General features: G+C 35.7%; 1 protein-coding gene across 1 annotated transcript in view; it reads right to left on the minus strand.

Moving 5' to 3' along the window:
- KAT6A (lysine acetyltransferase 6A) overlaps positions 1-17,669 on the minus strand; it is a 110,895-nt gene that overhangs the window by 29,815 nt on the left and 63,411 nt on the right. The window contains exons 6-8 of the mRNA XM_025885902.2: positions 15,364-15,499; positions 13,712-14,028; positions 8,160-8,278 (exon numbers count right to left, since the gene is read on the minus strand). Coding sequence (XP_025741687.1) covers positions 8,160-8,278; positions 13,712-14,028; positions 15,364-15,499 — 572 coding nt within the window. The remainder of the gene's footprint in view (positions 1-8,159; positions 8,279-13,711; positions 14,029-15,363; positions 15,500-17,669) is intronic.

Here is a 17,669-nt window from a genome sequence, read left to right on the forward strand (position 1 = left end):
TAGATTTCATACAAGCCCCCAATTTATGTAAGCAATGTGTCTTCTTCTATCAAAAAAGCTCCTCTTTCCACATTTAGTATCACCCACTCAGAACAGAAGAACACGGGGAGATTTATCTGGTTCTGCCCTCTCCTCAACCCCAACTCCCAACATCCCATCTTTCCCATTCTACCCTAAATCTTTCTCAAAATCTCTGCCTACTGGATCTCCTCCACCTTCATTTGGGTCCTAGTCACTTTTCATTCTGATTACTGTAATCACTCGATTGGTAGATATCCTTGTTCATGTCTTATTCAATCCACTGCTCACTGTATCACCAAAGCTGAGCTTCTAAACACAAATACAATTATGTCACTCTTTTTAATGTCTTCAATAGCTCCTCAAGAACTATTTAACTACTTGAAAGAACTCCTGTAACTAAAAAATAAAGTACAAACTCTTAACATGAACCATGGGACCTGTGTGATCTGGTCCATACTTACCATTTCAATCTCATCTCTCACTTGAACTCCAGCCAAACAAATTGCACGCAACTCCAAGGGTTCAATAAGCTTTCTCAAACCCAAACTGTTCTTTTTGAAATGCCTTCCTCCTCTTGCCCAATAGTAAATTCTTACTCACTCCCTCAACAGCCTGCTCAAATATCACCTCTTCTATGAAGACTCCCCTAACATCCCTAGACAGATACCTTCCTGTTCATTCTCGTTTCATCTTATGTATATCTCTATGGCAGCATGATACCATGAACTAGATTAAGAGTTAAGGATCTGGAGTCGGACTGTATGGGTTCAAATATTGATTCTGATACTAACAATTATATTACTCTAGGTAAGACAATCTTTCTAAGACTTAATTTCTTCATCTGTAAAACAGGAACAAGTAACAAGGTTGTACTAAATGAAAAAAACTCATATATAATGCTATATGTAGTATCTGGCACACAGTAAAAGGATATATATTACTAACCACATAGCTTTGTTTATAAATGTCTCTTCAACTAGAGAACAGAGACACATTTTCTATTTACCTAAGAATTTCTAGCACCTAGCACCAAGATAACTAGCAGAAACTCACATTTATCTAGTGCTCATTATATGAATGATACACTAAGCACTTTGCAAATATCAACTCATTCAATCCTTTCAACAAATCTATTAAGTAAGGTCACTCAGCAGAGGTAGGATTTGGACCTGTGCAGACCTTGCTTACATAAATTGGGGGCTTGTATGAAATCCAAAGTGGGGGACTTCTGTAGACTGTTCTATATATGGATATGCAGATCAGGAGGGTTTTAGGTAGGAGATATGCCGGGTTATCAGCACACAAGTGATAGATGAAACTACATAGGTAGTAGCTGAGGTTGTTATCATAGATAACATTTAACAATAAGTATTACTGAGTACAGGTTACCATCTGTTTCTAATACGTAGGCTCTTAACCACTATCTTAATAAATAATAAAATTGTGCTAAACTGTCAAAGGAATGAATTCAAAATACATTTAACTAGCCTTTAATATACTACTTGTAATTAATGGGTAAACGCTTAAGACACTAAAGCAACCTCCCACTCCCCATCTCTAATTTCACCAGTACCAAAGAGAAATCATTCCAACAACAAAAAAGCAGTCATGGGTATACCTTTAAATCCTGGCATGCCAAGACTAATGTCCTCTTGCTAGCTTTTTTTTAAAGAGAGAGAAGGCCATGTGGTATGGAAAGGGAGAGAACATCTTAAACAGGCTCCACAGCCAGCTCAGAGCCTGACATGGGGCTCGATCTCACAACCCTGAGATCATGACCTGAGCTAAAATCAAGAGGCAGATGCTTAACCAACTGAGCCACCCAGGTGACCCCCCCCTACTACGAGCCCTCCAAAATTCAGCCCTATACTAGTTAGTCAATATATTTCTTACCATTGCCCAACAAAAATTCACTCTGTTTTATCTATCAAACTAAATACAAGCAGTTCTTGCTTTATAGGGTGCCATGTTAACTCAAACTTATGAATATCTAAACTGAGATCAAATCTCAGTCACCACAGAAATGTATAAAGAATGGACACGATTCTACTAGGCACATGTTTCCATTAACACAGTACCATGCAAAGCAAGGACTATCTGTACCATGACACCTTTATGAGCAACTACTGTGTTTTCTACATCATCTCCACAATGTGACTTGCATATATTAAGCCCTCAAGTATTTGTTGATCTCATGGACCAATAATCACAATGTCTCTATTTATAGTTGTCATTTATTCCTCAAAGCTCAACTTAATATTGTTTATCCTACCTGGTAAGCCCTCATTCTCTCCATTATACCTAAATCTGAATCATCCTTGAAGTCTGCTTCTTCTGTAATCATCTCCGATCATACCAACTCTTATTAATCTTAGTATACTCTGACCATATGGAACAATCTGTATCATTTAATATAGCAATGACTTACATTAATTCCTATTCTTATGTCACTATTTGCTGTTTATCTTCTATGTACCTTTCCCTACTTGGATTTAGTACCTGCCTTATGATTTTGATGCCTATATAACTTTTTTTTTTTTTAACAGTGTAATGCAGGATGTTATTGTGATTAAGGGTAGAAGATGTGAAACCACACAGGCCTGAGTTCAAACTCCACTTCTGCCATCACTAGTTATATAACTTCAGGAAAGTCACTCAACTAAAAGTCTTGGTTTCCTCATATGTAAAATGGTAATAACAATCCTTACCTCACAGGATTAGGAGAGTTGCTGAATCTAATTTATTCCATTTCTAATAACTGTCTGATTCCTTATGCAAAGAAAACGATTATTTTAACAGTCCACACAGATTTCAAAAAATGCTCTGTTAACTTTCTACAGCCATACAAAAAAAAAAAAAAAGCAATAAAATTCTTCAAAATTAGAAAGCACTAAAATTAGTATGGAAATATAATGTGCTATTTTGATATCTTATGTAAAAATCATTGTATATATTCCAAAAAGGCTATTATGTTCCAATGGGATGAGCTGAATACAAATGCTTCTTCCTGGTGATGGAACTTGCAAGAAAAATCATTTCCTCCAGGCCCATAAGATTACTGTTGAAAAAAAAAATTCCAGAACAAAATCCTATACTACTAATTTCTCATACTTTTTTCTTTTCAGAGGTGGCTCTTTTTTAGTGAATGTATTCACTGTATAGCTAATGAAGAAACATAGTACCAGATAAATGATGTTCTTACTTCTCCTGAAATTAAAAAAAAAATCAAAACCAATTAATAGATGGTCCTTTTTTATAAACATTTCAATAATTCTCGATTCATTTAGATAATGCACCATACAAAACTTCATTACTCAATAAAATCACTATGAGCAAATGTTGGATTTGCTTTTCTGGGCATATTTCTTACTACATGGTAAGCTCTATGAGAATTAAAACTGTACCTTATACCCATAGCCTCTACACCTAGCACAGTTCCTAGAACCAAGATGGCATGCAATAAATGACAGGTTGTTGGTTGGATGAATTAAAAAATTAACTCCAGTATCACTTATCTTTTACTGGTGCAGCTGTGAGATCACCAAAAACCCTGTAATCTTCCTGCAAGGTTTTTGAAACAAACTTTGAATGAGCTTCTACTAAGCCAGATCTAGTCTCTCAAAAATTACTTCATGTATTATCTTTGTAAATGTTTTCAAAACATCATATAATCTAACCAATGGTAACTTTTTCCCAATTGGCTTCAACCCACTGTCTCTATTTCATGAAGTCAGAGAACCTGGGAGTGAACCCTGGTGTCCTCTTGCTCCTTCAAACAACACATCAAATCTATCACCAAGTTCTGCTGATTCCATCTCTAGAATATATTCTAAATCCATCCACTTCTCTCCCATTTCCACAGCACCTCTCTAAGCTGCTGTCTTCTTGATCATTGAAAAAGCCTCTAAATAGGGTTTCTGTATTCCACTCTTGCCTAATTCTAATCTATTCGTCATATAGTGGCCAGAAAAAAAAATTTTTAATGCAAATCTGATCCTGCTATTTCCTTGCTAAAAATCATTCAATGGTTTCCTACTACAATTACAATAAAAACCCAAATCCTAACTAATGTCCTCAGCCTATCTCTCCAGCTTCATCTTGTGTGACTCTTTTATTCATTGTACTCAAGTTATACTGGTCTTCTTACAGCTCCTCAAATTTACGAAGTTCTTATATGCCTCAAAACATTTACACGGGCTGGAAAATTCTTCTCTTTAGCTCTTTGACTTGCTGACCTTCTACTCATCTTTTAGGTAAATTATTACTTCCTTAAAAGAGGAATCCCAACCTCCAGCAATCTAGATCAGGAAGCCCCTGTTATAATCTCTTGCTGCATTCCTATTCTCTTCCTATTACCTATCAGTTTGTAATTAAAGATTTATTTATATGACAGTTTATGTATACGACTGTTTATTGTTTTATTGTCTCGCTCATGAAACTGAAAGCTTCATGAAAGTAGAGTTTATGTCCAAAAAAAGAAAAAGAAAGTAGAGTATGTCTTTTTGTTCATCCTACAGCTCTCATACTATGCCAGGCACATGAATACTAAATCAAAGAACCTCATGGAGAAATAACACCATCGTAAGAATTTTAGTTCACTGTCAATGAAAATAAGCACAAATCAGAACTCAAAAATCTAGCTGTTTATTTCCTTGGTGCCAGATACACACATGGACAATCACAAGTTTAATAAAATGCTGGAAGAAACACACAGTTAGCTAGATTACTGCTGATACAAATTTATACTGTCTCCACTGGGCCTCAGCAAGGCTCAGCATCCCTTTTAACTCTTTCTAGTCAATCTTTCTCCTCACACCACTACTATTCCAACTCCTGCCAACCAGACATTTAGACTAAAGGAAGAGTAATCCAGACAGAGAGAGCAGTAAGTACAAAGGCTCCAAGGCAGGAGGGTGCTTGGTTGTCTGAGAAAGAGGAGTCCTGTGGCTGGAGTCAAGTGAACAAGGGCCAGAACAAGGGGAGTAGCCAAAGAAAAAAGCAGCCATGAGATGCTACTGGGTCTTAAAGATAAGGATAAAAACTTTGTTAAAAATTCTAAGCAAGTGCTCGCTTCAGCAGCACATATACTAAAAATTCTAAACAAGACTGGAAAACATTAAAGGTCTTCTGTGCAGAGGAGTGGTATGATCTAACTTAAGTTTGAAAATGTTTACTCTGGCCCCTGTATAAAGAAGACTGGAGACTGGGGTGAGGGACAAAAGTAGAAGCAAGGAGATTAGTCTAGGGATATTACAACAGCCTAATCAAGAAATAATGGTGGCTTAGAATAAGGTAGTAAAGGAAGAAATAGACAGAAGCAGTCATATTCTGGATATATTTTGAAAGTGGAACCATTAGAATTTGCTGATGGATTAAATAGAGTATGACAGAGAGAGAGAGAGAAAATCAAGATACCTCTTTGGACCTGAGCAAGTAAAAAGACAAAACTGCCATTTACTCCCACTTTCCACTAAAAGAAACCAAGGATTCTTAGAGAAATGGCTGAATCTATAGCTAGAACAGTAAGAGCCGAGAACATACCGCTGTGGTCAAAAGTAATGATGATATATACAAATATCGAATCATATGTTGTACACCTGAAACTAAAAGAATGTTATATGTCAATTACACCTCAATTTTTAGAAAGAGTTGAATAAACTGGAGTTTAAAAAAAAAAAAAAGACAGGGAGACATGTCAAAAGGACACAGCAGCTGGCTTGAAGAGGCTCCCCTGCCCAAATCTGGAACAATGTAAGCATCAAAATAAATATCGATAGCAACAAATTATAATTCATAAAATAAGAATCCTCAAGTCTAAATGGAATGAACAGATAAACAGGAAGAAAAAAAGCCTCTTCCTTACAGTGGAATGCCAGTTAATAAACTTCATAAAGAAATAATGGAATTAAAAAATCATCTGTTTAGCAACCAACAAAGTAATAGTTTCAGGCAAGAATCACCACTGGATGCTAAATCCAGTGGGTAAAAGTTTAATGAGAAACAGGATATTTACATGGTTTCAAAGTGTACTGCCAGAAGATACTTAGAGAAGGAAAATAATTTACAGAGAAGAAATTCTACCTTAACGAAGTATTCAGAGTTAACATCACTTGTAACAGGACACATACCTCCTGATATCACGCACAGAGGACATATCACCTCTATAGTATTTCTGCCCAAAGTGGATCACCTGAATCTCATCATGAGGAAACATAAAACAAGCTCAAAGTGGTGGACAGTCTATGAAATAAATGACCTATGCACTTCAAAAATGTCAAAATCATGGAAGATAAAGACTGAGGAATTGTTCGAGATTAAAGGAAACTAAGGAGACATGACAATTAAATGAAACACATGATCCTAAACTGGATAACAACCCAGGGCAAGTTGTTTTTTCCTTTTGCTGTAAAAGAACATTAGTGGTACAACTGATAAAATCTGAATAAAATCTTCAGATTGAATAATATACTTTATCTGTATTAAATTCCCAATTTGATGATCGTGCTATGATCATGTGCAAGAACATCCTTATTTTTAGGAAATATACACAGATGAGTAGGAATAAAAGGACATTACCATTATGTCTGCAACTTAGAAAAAAAAAGTTCTTCAAAAAAGGAACCACCACCTCCTCCTTTGACTATCCACTGAACTCCATGTAAATTTCTACTACAGCATCTATAACAATTTGTTTTTCTTATTCCTAGGAAAAGAAATGTGTCTTCAGTGGTTAAACAACCTGCCCAAAGTAGAAGTCAGTAAATGACAAACCACAAATTGAACCAAGATCCAGCTGACTCAAAGCCAATACTTTGTTAAATCATAAGATGGTAGAATGCTCAGCAAATATATGCCATTATATTGTTTTTATTTTTCAAAAATACTCATATAATGACCTACACAATCTATTCACCAAAGGGTTTCGTAATCCAAAGAGTGTCAACCTATACAATAGGAATCCCCAGCATCAGCCTTATAAACTCTTACTTTCAAGACAAGAGACAGAACTCAACTTGGCCAACATAGTGAATTGGTGGCGAAGAAAGAAAAGACACAGGATAAATGAACATAATCCAAAAGAGCCTTTATGATCTAGCCCTTGCGCTTTTCCAATCTCATCTCTTATCATTATCTATACCTAATATTCTTTATCCTATGTGAAAATTTATTTATTCCCACAATTAAGCATGTTTTCCCCCCATTTTCAAGTCTTTGCGCTTCTTTTCCGTCTGATTATATGGGAACCCATCGCTTGTCATCCTGACAAACTCGTACATATTCTTTAAGACCGGCTCATATAGTATATTCCCTAAATGAATCTTCCTCTGACCTCCCCAGGCACAGGTAGATGCTATCCTCCCAAAACATTATTTACCCTACAATTAAGCCTTCCACATGAATGAAATTATTTATTTACAAGTCTCTCCTAGACTATACTTGAGAGAAGGAATCCTGTCATTCACTTTGGCATCTTTAGCATCTGAAGCATAAGTAGGTTCTCTGTCTATACATTTATATCTTGCTACATGTTGCAAAGGATTAAGGCAAAAGCATTTAAAAAATATTTCTAGCAGTAATGAATATGGGTGTTTTATCACTTGAAAAAAGCTTGGTTTTTGTTTTTTCGTTGGTCAAATCCCAAACTCTTCTTCATTCATAAGACAGAAAATAAATAAACCAAGCTCATTTAATACTGGTAGTCAAGGGGTACCTGCGTGACTCAGTCAGTTAAGCGTCTACCTTCGGCTCAGTTCATGATCCCAGGGTCCTGGGACCAAGTCCCGCATCAGGCTCCCTGCTGGGGGGGGGTCTGCTTCTCCCTCTCTCTCTGCCCCTCCCTCGGCTCGTGCTCACACGCACGTGCGCTTTCTCTCTCTCTCTCAAAGAAAGAAATAAAATTTTTATTAAAAAAAAATACTGGTAGCCAAAAGAAACTTGTTTATCTGCAAAACCAAAGCAGTCATAATGGATTTAAAAGGAGTATGTTAACAAGCAGAACTATGTCTATACACAAACCACATCTATTTGCAGATCAGACGGATAAATGAATTGCTGTTACTGCTTTACCCCAGGACAATTAATCCTCTGTTTCTTGTCCATGACCAAATTATTTGTCCAATCTGAATATCCAACTTTACCTGCAGTGCTTGTTCTTGGATATCACGAAATAATTCCATATCTTTCTCAGTCATGATTTCCTGGCTCCCAAAAAGCCGTTCCTCACTTTCTTGTTTGCCATCCCAGCCATCCTGATTGTCTGCACATAAAAAAAGGGCTCATATGTTATTAATATTATCCTTAGTTTAATATATGAACTAGGAAAAATTTCAAAAGCCTTTATTTCAGTTTGAAGACCATAATATTATTTTTATAAGAGAAGAGGATAGCAATAAACTGACACCTATAAAGATGGGTCAGTAAATAATAAGTAAATATTGTATCTGCTTATAATGAAAACCTGACCTGTCCTAAAACTTCTTAAAATTATTACATAGCTACATTTCCACTTCATTAGTACATATTTTAGTATACTATAATATATACATATATAATATATACACATATTATATATGAATATATAATACATACAATTATGTATTATAATATATACAAAAGTTTGATGAGCACCATGTGATGTACAGAAGTGCTGGAACACTATACTGTACACTTGACTAATATTACATAATATTATACTGTGTATGTTAACTAACTGTAATTTAGATAAAAACAAAAAAGAATAATACATACAAAAGCAGAACAGAAAAAAGGTCTAAGGAATATGAAACTGAAATAATATGAATAAAAAATTTTTAGTATGGATTTAATATATCAAAATTCAAATATTGCTTTTTCATTCTTTGGTAGTATGGAAGAAGTTTATGTTAACAGCAGGACATGATTTTCATCACATGGGACCAAAACACAGAAAATTTGTTCCTTTTATAAACCTTAATGATCCTGTGATCTTCATAAGGCCAGTACATTCTTATCTCAGCAAGAAGATAACCTTCGAAATAACTACCATACTCCCCTCACATTCTGGGTGCCCTTTTAAATAAAGCAAAACTCCACAAATCTGAGGATCACAGATGATAATCCTCTGGGTAAGAAATTATATTATTAATCATTCAGTAAATGATGTATCTTCCTCACATGGGCAAGGGAAATTCATGAAAGGAGTACTGGGGGATTATGGAGATCCTTATCTTCCACACTTGAAGATGACACCACTGATGGACTAATTTCCTATTTGTATAAGTATGGCAGAAAAGACCAATTTGTGACAGTTCTTTTCAAATTAAACAGAATACAGGCTGTCTGTTATTCACTTAGTGTAAGAAGAATAAGGACAAGGACTCACTGCTGAAAATATTCCCAAACTGAACAATATGTATCTGAAGATACTACGTGACTTTAATGCCCCCTAGTGCATGACACAGACGGATGCAGGCACAGATTTAGTACAGCATTCAGTAGCATTCAATCAGATGGTGCAGACTGTTCCTTAAACCCTACAATTCATAAAAAAAAACTTACAAAGCCAATTACAGCAAAAACACCAATGCAAAAAGTCAATACCGATTCTCCATATACTTTACACATTTTCTCTAATGATTTCTATTTCTAAAACTTTCCAGGAGATTCTTGTAATAATCCATCTCCAGTGAAACAGTTAATTCAAAAATGCCTTTCACTAGGATCTGCTTTAGATTCCTTCCTCCTAAATCCAACCTAAATGGCGCATATTTTCTTAGGTAAACGTACTCAGACTGGAGCTACAGTGTACATGGCTGATAAAGACATGAAAAGTACTTAAGCACTTACAGAGTAATTAGTTGATTGCCACTCTGCTGAAAAGCCAATCAATACAGCATAAAAAGGGGGATCTGACAATGATGAGGATTTCCTCTCCTGTGCTGGACCAATCAACCATTTATATAAGCAGGAATGAAGAAGCAGTGAATATAATCACCAATGAGACTGAATTCAGGGGAAGGAAATCAACATTAAGAAATTGTCTTGCAGTATAAGAGATACTACATCTTTGGCCCTTGTGATCCAAAGGAGTCCATTATCATTCTTCTACATTCCTCAGACGCTTTTCTACTTCCTTCACAGGGTTAAGTCTGTAAACTCACGGCACTAAATAGCAATGAGACTAGTTAAACTTTAATTATCAAGACAGCTAATGACTTGAATTACCTGCTACACTATTAAGTCTTCTCTACAGATCTTTTCTACTTTGAAAACTAGGGAACTCAACCTGATACACAAGTATGAAATGAATAAAAAGAGGGCATGCTACAACTGATATCACAGAAATACAAAAATCATAGAAGACTACTACAATTACAGCTCCAAAAACTGGACTATCTAGAAGAAATGGATAAATTCCTAGAAACATACAACCTACCAAGACTGAATCATGATGAAATAGAAAATATGAACTGACCAATTACTATTAAGGAGATTGAATCAATAATCAAAAACTTCCCAACAAACAAAAGCTTCACCGGTGAATTCCACCAAACAGTCAAAAAACACTTAATACCATCCTTCTCAAACTCTTCCAAAAAACAAAAGAGGGAACTCTTTCAAGCTCATTTTATGAGGCCAGCATTACCTAAGCCAGTCAAAGAAAGAAAATTACAGGTCAATATCACCAATGAACATAGATGCAAAAATCCTCAACAAAATATTAGCAAACTGATTTCAACAATACAATAAAAGGGTCATCATACACCATGATCAAATAGGATTTAATCCAGAGATTTAAGGATGGTTTAATAACTGCAAATCAGTCAATACACCACAATAACAAAATGAAAGATAAAAATCAGATGATCACTTCAAGATATGCAGAAAAAGCATTTGACAAAATTCAACATCCATTTATGATAAAAACTCTCAACAAAGCAGGTATAGAGAGAACGTACCTCAACATAATAAAGGTCGTATATGACAAGCCCACAGCTAACCTACTCAATGGTGAAAAGCTGAGAGTTTTTTCTCTCTTTAAGATCTCTCTAAGATCAGGAATAAGACAAGGCTACCTACTCTCGCTACTTTTATTCAACATAGGATTGAAAGTCCTAGCTAGAGCAACTAGGCAAGGAAAAAAATAAAAGGTATCCAAGTTGGAAAAGATTTGTAGATGACATAAGAGAGAAAACCCTAAAGACTCCATCAAAAAACTGTTAGAACTAATAAATGAATTCAGTAAACTTGAAGGATACAAAATCAATACACAAAAATCTGAATTGTTTCTATACACTAACAGTGAACTACCAGAAAAAGAAATTAAGAAAACAATCCCATTTACAACTGCACCAAAAAGAGTAAAATACCTAAGAATAAATTTAACCAAGCAGGTGAAAGACCTGTACATTGAAGACAAAACACTGTGTGTGTGTGTGTGTGTGTGTGTGTGTACACACATATATATGACATTAATGAAAGAAATTAAAGACACAAATAAATGGACAGATATTCCATGCTCATGGATTGGAAGAATATTGTTAAAATGTCCACAGTACCTAAAGCCATCTATAGACTCAATGCAATCCCCATCAAATTTCTAATGACATTTTTCACAGAAATGGAAAAAAAAATCCTAAAATTTGTATGCAACCACAAAAGAATCCAAATAGCCAGAGCAATCTTGAGAAAAAAGGACAAAGTACTAAAGCTCCCTGATTTCAAACTATGTTACAAACCTACAGTTATTAAAACAGTATGGTATTGGCATGAAAACAGACCCAGAGATCAATGCAACAGAACACAGCACCTATAAATAAACCCATGTATATATGGTCAATTAATTACAACAAAGGAGCCAAGAATGTACAATGGGGGAAAAGACTGACTTTTCAATAAATAGTGTTGGGAAAACTGGACAGCCACATGTGAAAGAATGAAACTATATAACTCTCTTACACCACATACAAAAAGTAACTCAAAATAGATTAAAGACTTGAATTTAAGACCTGAAACCGTAAAACTCCTGGAAGAAAACAAAGGTGGCAATCTCCTTAACATAGTTTTTGACAATCATTTTTTAAATCTCATGCCGAAAACCAAAAGCAAAACCAAACAAGCTGGACTACATCAAACTAAAAAGCTTCTGCACAGCAAAGGAAACCATCAACAAACTAAAAAGGCAACCTACTGAATGTAAAAAGATATTCGAAAATCATATATCCAATAAGGGGTCAACATCCAAAATATACGAAGAACTCATTCAACCCAATAGCAAAAAACAAACAACCCACAGGGCACCTGGGTGGCTCAATCGGTTAAGCGTCTGACTCTTAATTTCAGCTCAGGTCAAGATCTCAGGGTCGTTGAGATCGAGCCCTGTGTTGGGCTCTGTGCTGAGCATGGAGCCTGCTTAAGATTCTCTCTCTCCCTCTGCCTCCCCCCTCTTCCATGCTCTCTCTCTCAAAAAACAAACAAACAAAAAACCCACAAAAACAAACAATCCACTTAAAAAAGGGCAGAAGATCTGAACAGATATTTTCCCAACAAAGACATAAAAATGGGCCACAGGTACATGAAAAGATGGTCTACATCATTAATCAACAGTGAAATGGAAATCAAAAACCAAGGAGATACCACCTCACACCTGTCAGGATGGCTATTACCAAAAAGACTAGAAATTATAAATGTTGGGGAGAATGTGGAGAAAAGGGAACCTCTGTGCACTGTTGGTGAGAATGTATATTGGTGCAGTCACTATGGAAAACAGTACAGAGGTTCCTCAAAAGATTAAAAATAGAACTGCCATACAATCCAGCAATTCCACTTCTAGGTATGTAATCCCAAGAAAACAAAAACATTCATTTGAAAAGATATATACACCCCCATGTTCGCTGTAGAATTATCTACAATAGTCAAGATATGTAAATAACCTAATGCATCAATGGCTTAAGGAAACTGTGGTGTATGTGTATAACATTATTCAGCATAAACATACATACATACATACATACCAAACTCACAGACTGGTTGTTTGCCAGAAGAAAGGTGGGAGGTGGAGGGTAAGAGAAATGAGTGAATTATTTTTTTGTTTTTTAGTTTCAATAAACAGAATTTTAAATAAATAAATGAAAACTAGGAAAGTTAGCCTAATATATAAGTAAATGGTCTGAAGTTGTAGTTCTCTCCCTTTCTCTCTTTTAAAGTATAATTCATGAAATACTACAACTATATTTGCCAAGATTTGAAGTAGAAAAATCAGTGACCTTATCATACTCGCATGTATTTTGGTCTTTTCTCTATGCTTAGATCAACAGCATTTTATCCACCCATACTCTTTCCAATTTCCTTCTGGAAATAATCATCATGATGCTCATCACATAATTTGTTTTGTAATTTATGAAATGTAAAGATATCCTTGATTTAAGGTCAGACCTTAAATTTCTATAGGAAGATTCTTTGTGGTTCTACAAAAAAAAAGCACCATCTTTTGCCTAAGAGCTCCTATTTGCCCACTCTAACAATTTCATCTCTCCAGCCTCTCAATCCCTGCCACAGTCACCACCTTACTTTAATCTAAATATGTACCTTTAATCTGTTCTTCTAGTCCATAACCATAGATAATAATCAACTGTAAATCTATTTTAGATAACTAGTGTTATTCCAAGTAATACACTTTGGGAATACATTTTGCTTCTAAGTAAACTTTTACCTGTGGGCCAATCTGAAGTGCTCGATTTTCTGTTGCCCTTTTTCCTGATTCTATATTGCTCAGAGTAGTCTACCACTTCCCCTCGAGGTTTCCTCCCATCGGGGGAAGGGGTGAAGAATTTGGTAAGGCCATCAATGAGCCCTTTGGTTTTCTTGTTGAATTTCAAGGGGACACTGCTATCTCTGCAGAAGTCCAAGCCATCTATTCGCTCTAAATATCCTTCTTCTGATGACGATGCTGATTGGCTGGAAAGGGTGATTTTACGTTTCCGGCCCCTTCCTGGACCAGTTCGAACTTTGCTGAAGGGACCTTTTGATCTAAAAAAATCAAACAGGGAAAAGGGTAACTATTAAAAAAGAAATCCTTGTAAGGTTTCTATTTAATATATAACATGTAATTAGTAAATAACCTCTAGCTTTATTTAAAAAACTATATTGTTAAGACTATTCCATAAACCGTAAGTATTATAGGAATGAGAAGTAATATTGTTATTAGAAATAATATTTTTGGAGAATCTAGTATTTTATAGCAAAAAGAATCCTGAGGTTGGGAGTCAGAAGGAATGTTTAAGTCATAATTCTGCCACTTTCTAGCTATACGTCTTATTAAAGAAATCACATTCTGTCTAAACACCATTGTCTTCATCTATAAAATGAGAGCTGGACCAGAGAACAATTAAGACCCTTCCAGGTATAAAGTCCTATGATCTCTGTACCAACTCAGTGTTACACTTTTACCTCTAAACACAAGGATGCATTACTCTCTCAAAGTCAGGAATCAAAAGATCATCTTATAGGAAAATTAAAGCCTGATTTAAGATTTAAAATATGAACTACAATACTGGTGCTGTATATTTCAAGCTGCTCGTGCCCATTCCTTTCAGTTATTACCTTCAAGACAGTCTAGAGTGTAGGAAAGGTGGGTAAAATTTTTAAGAATACAGGTTTACAGACTTAAAGATATCTTACATATCATCAAAGGGGAATTACTATAGACACTCACACACACACACAAAAAAAGAATCAGCTACTGAATCTTGCCCCACGTCCTCCAGATATAGCCCAGTTTCCTAGTCCACAAGGGATAATTATATCCCTGACTTCTGCTAACAGATGAAAAACACATTATTTTATTTTACATCAGGACACAGAAATGGGACTTGGCTATGACCTCAACAGCACAAGTTATCCAGTGCTTATTTGCACATATAATATAAATAAACTACTGAGACCACATCAGGAGAGGAATCTGTGAAATGCTATAACAACATAATTTTTCCTTTCTTGTTTACATAAGAGCAATATAAGGCAGTGTTTAAGAATCAGACTTTGGTGCCAAACTACTTGTGGGTTTTAATCCCAGTTCAACACTAAACTATAAACTGTGCAAGTTAATCTACTGTGTTGTAGTTTCCGCCTTTGAAAAACAGGAGTAACAACAATACTACTTCATTTGGTTGTTGGGAAAGTTCAGTGATGAACACAGCGTAAGGCACTTGGGGCTTTATTATAACTTGGCACTTTTACTCCGAGTTCAGGTACACGGCAGTGCCAGCTGCGACCAGTGGGGTTGCCCACAAGGCGGACAGGACTCCTACCCCGAGGGAACACCCTATCCTCTTCTCCCCTCACCTTGCCGCAAGTACAACTTACACCGTGTTTTGTTTCTTTAACCTGTTTTTTGGACGTCCAATTGGGTTAGCATAGCGCCGTTTTATCTGTGCTGCCTTCTTCTGTAGAAGTTTCCGTCCTTTTTTCCTAGGTCGACATATCTGACATATCCACATGCCTATAAAAAAATAAAATTCCACATAAAGCACGACAGACACAGATACACAGAAAGAGTGCAGATACTCTAGGCGTTCTTAACCTCTCTTAGGTCAAGGACTCCCATTTAAAAAATCTGATGGAAGCCCCTGAGAAAAATAAACATGAAAACATATACACACAAAATTCTACAAACAACTGGAAAAGACTCACAAATATCCTAAAGCCCACATATAGTTGAAGTCCACTGACCCTCGGTTAAAAAGCCCTGCTCTACCCCGGCACCAGATTATTCGTTTCCAATTACCAGTCTATAAGAAAAGAAGCCAGGTTTCCATAGAGCAATAAGTGATTCCAGGACTGGAGCAAGGAAAATACTTGACAACCTGGAGCATCTTATGGTGCCAGAAAATGGAGAAGTGCTCAAAAGATGAGGAAGGCATGTCAAAAGGACCTAGAAGCCAACTTGAAAGAGCTCCCAAGAGCCAAATCTGGGTAATTCTGAGCAAAAAAAGGGATAATCACATCAATGGATTATAACCCACTGAATAAAATATCCATGAGTCCATTAGGAATAATTGAACAAATAAATGGGAAAAGGGATAGCTCTTCCTTACAGTAGAATTCCAATTAATAAATGAAGAAGGGATGATGGAAGCAAAAAAACCATCATCATGTAAACACCAAAGTAAAATTAGTGCAAACAAGAATCACTGATGGATGCTAAAGTTAGTACAAGGAGGAAGAAGAGTAACTTTAAGGTCAGGTTCTACTGTAATCATTAAGTGGTCAGTTAACATTACCAGTAATAAGGCATATTCGTATTATACACCCACACTACAATGCACTAAGAAGGGTACAATATCACTTCTGTGGTGTTCTTATCAAACTTCATAATCTTAATTTAATCAAGGAGACAAGCCTAAATTTAAGGACTTTCTACAAAACAGCTAGCCAGTTTCTTCAAAAGCGTCAAGGTCAGGAAAGACAGTCTAAAGAATTAACACAGACTGGAAGACACTAAGGAAATATGACAATTAAATGCAATGTGAAATCCAGGACTGGATTCTGGAGCACAAATTCCAATACGGTCTACAGATTAGTTAATTGTATCATAACAATGTTAGCGTCCTGGTTTCAGTAATTGTACTATGGTTTTATAAGATGTTAACATCAGAAGCTGGTGGTGGCTGAAATAAGAAGTCTCTGTACTATTTTTGCCACTTCTCTGTAAATATGCAATTACTTCAAAATAAAATGATTCCTGCTTTAAGCTGCAATGAAACTTCTTTTGTAGGCACTATACACAGGAATGAAGTCCTAAGAAAATCTTTCTTATCTTGAAGGATTCTCAGGCCTTTTGCCCAGACTTCAAATAAATGGAAGAGGTAGGAAAGGGGGTATTTATTCTTCCAATACATATAAATCCAAGACTTTTCAAAAGGTAACAACGAAAAGAATGACATAAGAGGGACTCAAGTAGGATCCTAAGTGGAATAACTTGACTATACCTAAGGTTCAGTCCTTCCCAACCACAGGAAAATTTTTCCCAAGAAGAAATTATCAAATATCCTATAAGCATTTTACTTAAGAAACCTATTTAGTCACAAAATCAGAGTTAAAAATGGAAATTGTGATAAGGAAACAGCAGGAGAGACTAACTGGACTTATTTTTTTTTAAGAAACTATAAACATATAATAAGATGGATGTTCAACCAACAGGCAGCTATCTTCCAACCAAATACCTTTCAAGGAACAGAAGTCAAAAGAATAGAATAACGTTAAGCTGTACTCTTATGAGTTAGGGCACAAAAATTACTCGTTTGCAAATCATTTTATTAAAACATTAAGTTTTGAATAAACCAGAGACGCTCTAGGCCTTCCAAAAGTGATGAACAGTGAAATAATCAATACTGATATAATCAACATGATCTAATAGAATTTCATTTCTTCCTTTACAGAAAGATATTTCAAAATATTATACAAGGCCAAGTATTTTGTCCTCTAGCTATAGGACTGGCAAATATTCATTCATAAATGAACTACTTTGCTCTCCACGGATACTTAAACATCAAAAATAGAGGAAAATAATAAATCCATACACCTAAGAATGTTAAGATGCCTCAACAGGCTGTCCCCACCTTTAAGGTGACAGCTCTCTTCCTACTTATACAATCCCAAATAGAAAGATG

Source organism: Callorhinus ursinus, unplaced genomic scaffold (assembly GCF_003265705.2).
Source record: "Callorhinus ursinus isolate GAN/ISIS: 27379988/994484 unplaced genomic scaffold, GSC_fseal_2.0 scaffold17, whole genome shotgun sequence".
Classification (NCBI taxonomy): domain Eukaryota; kingdom Metazoa; phylum Chordata; class Mammalia; order Carnivora; family Otariidae; genus Callorhinus; species Callorhinus ursinus.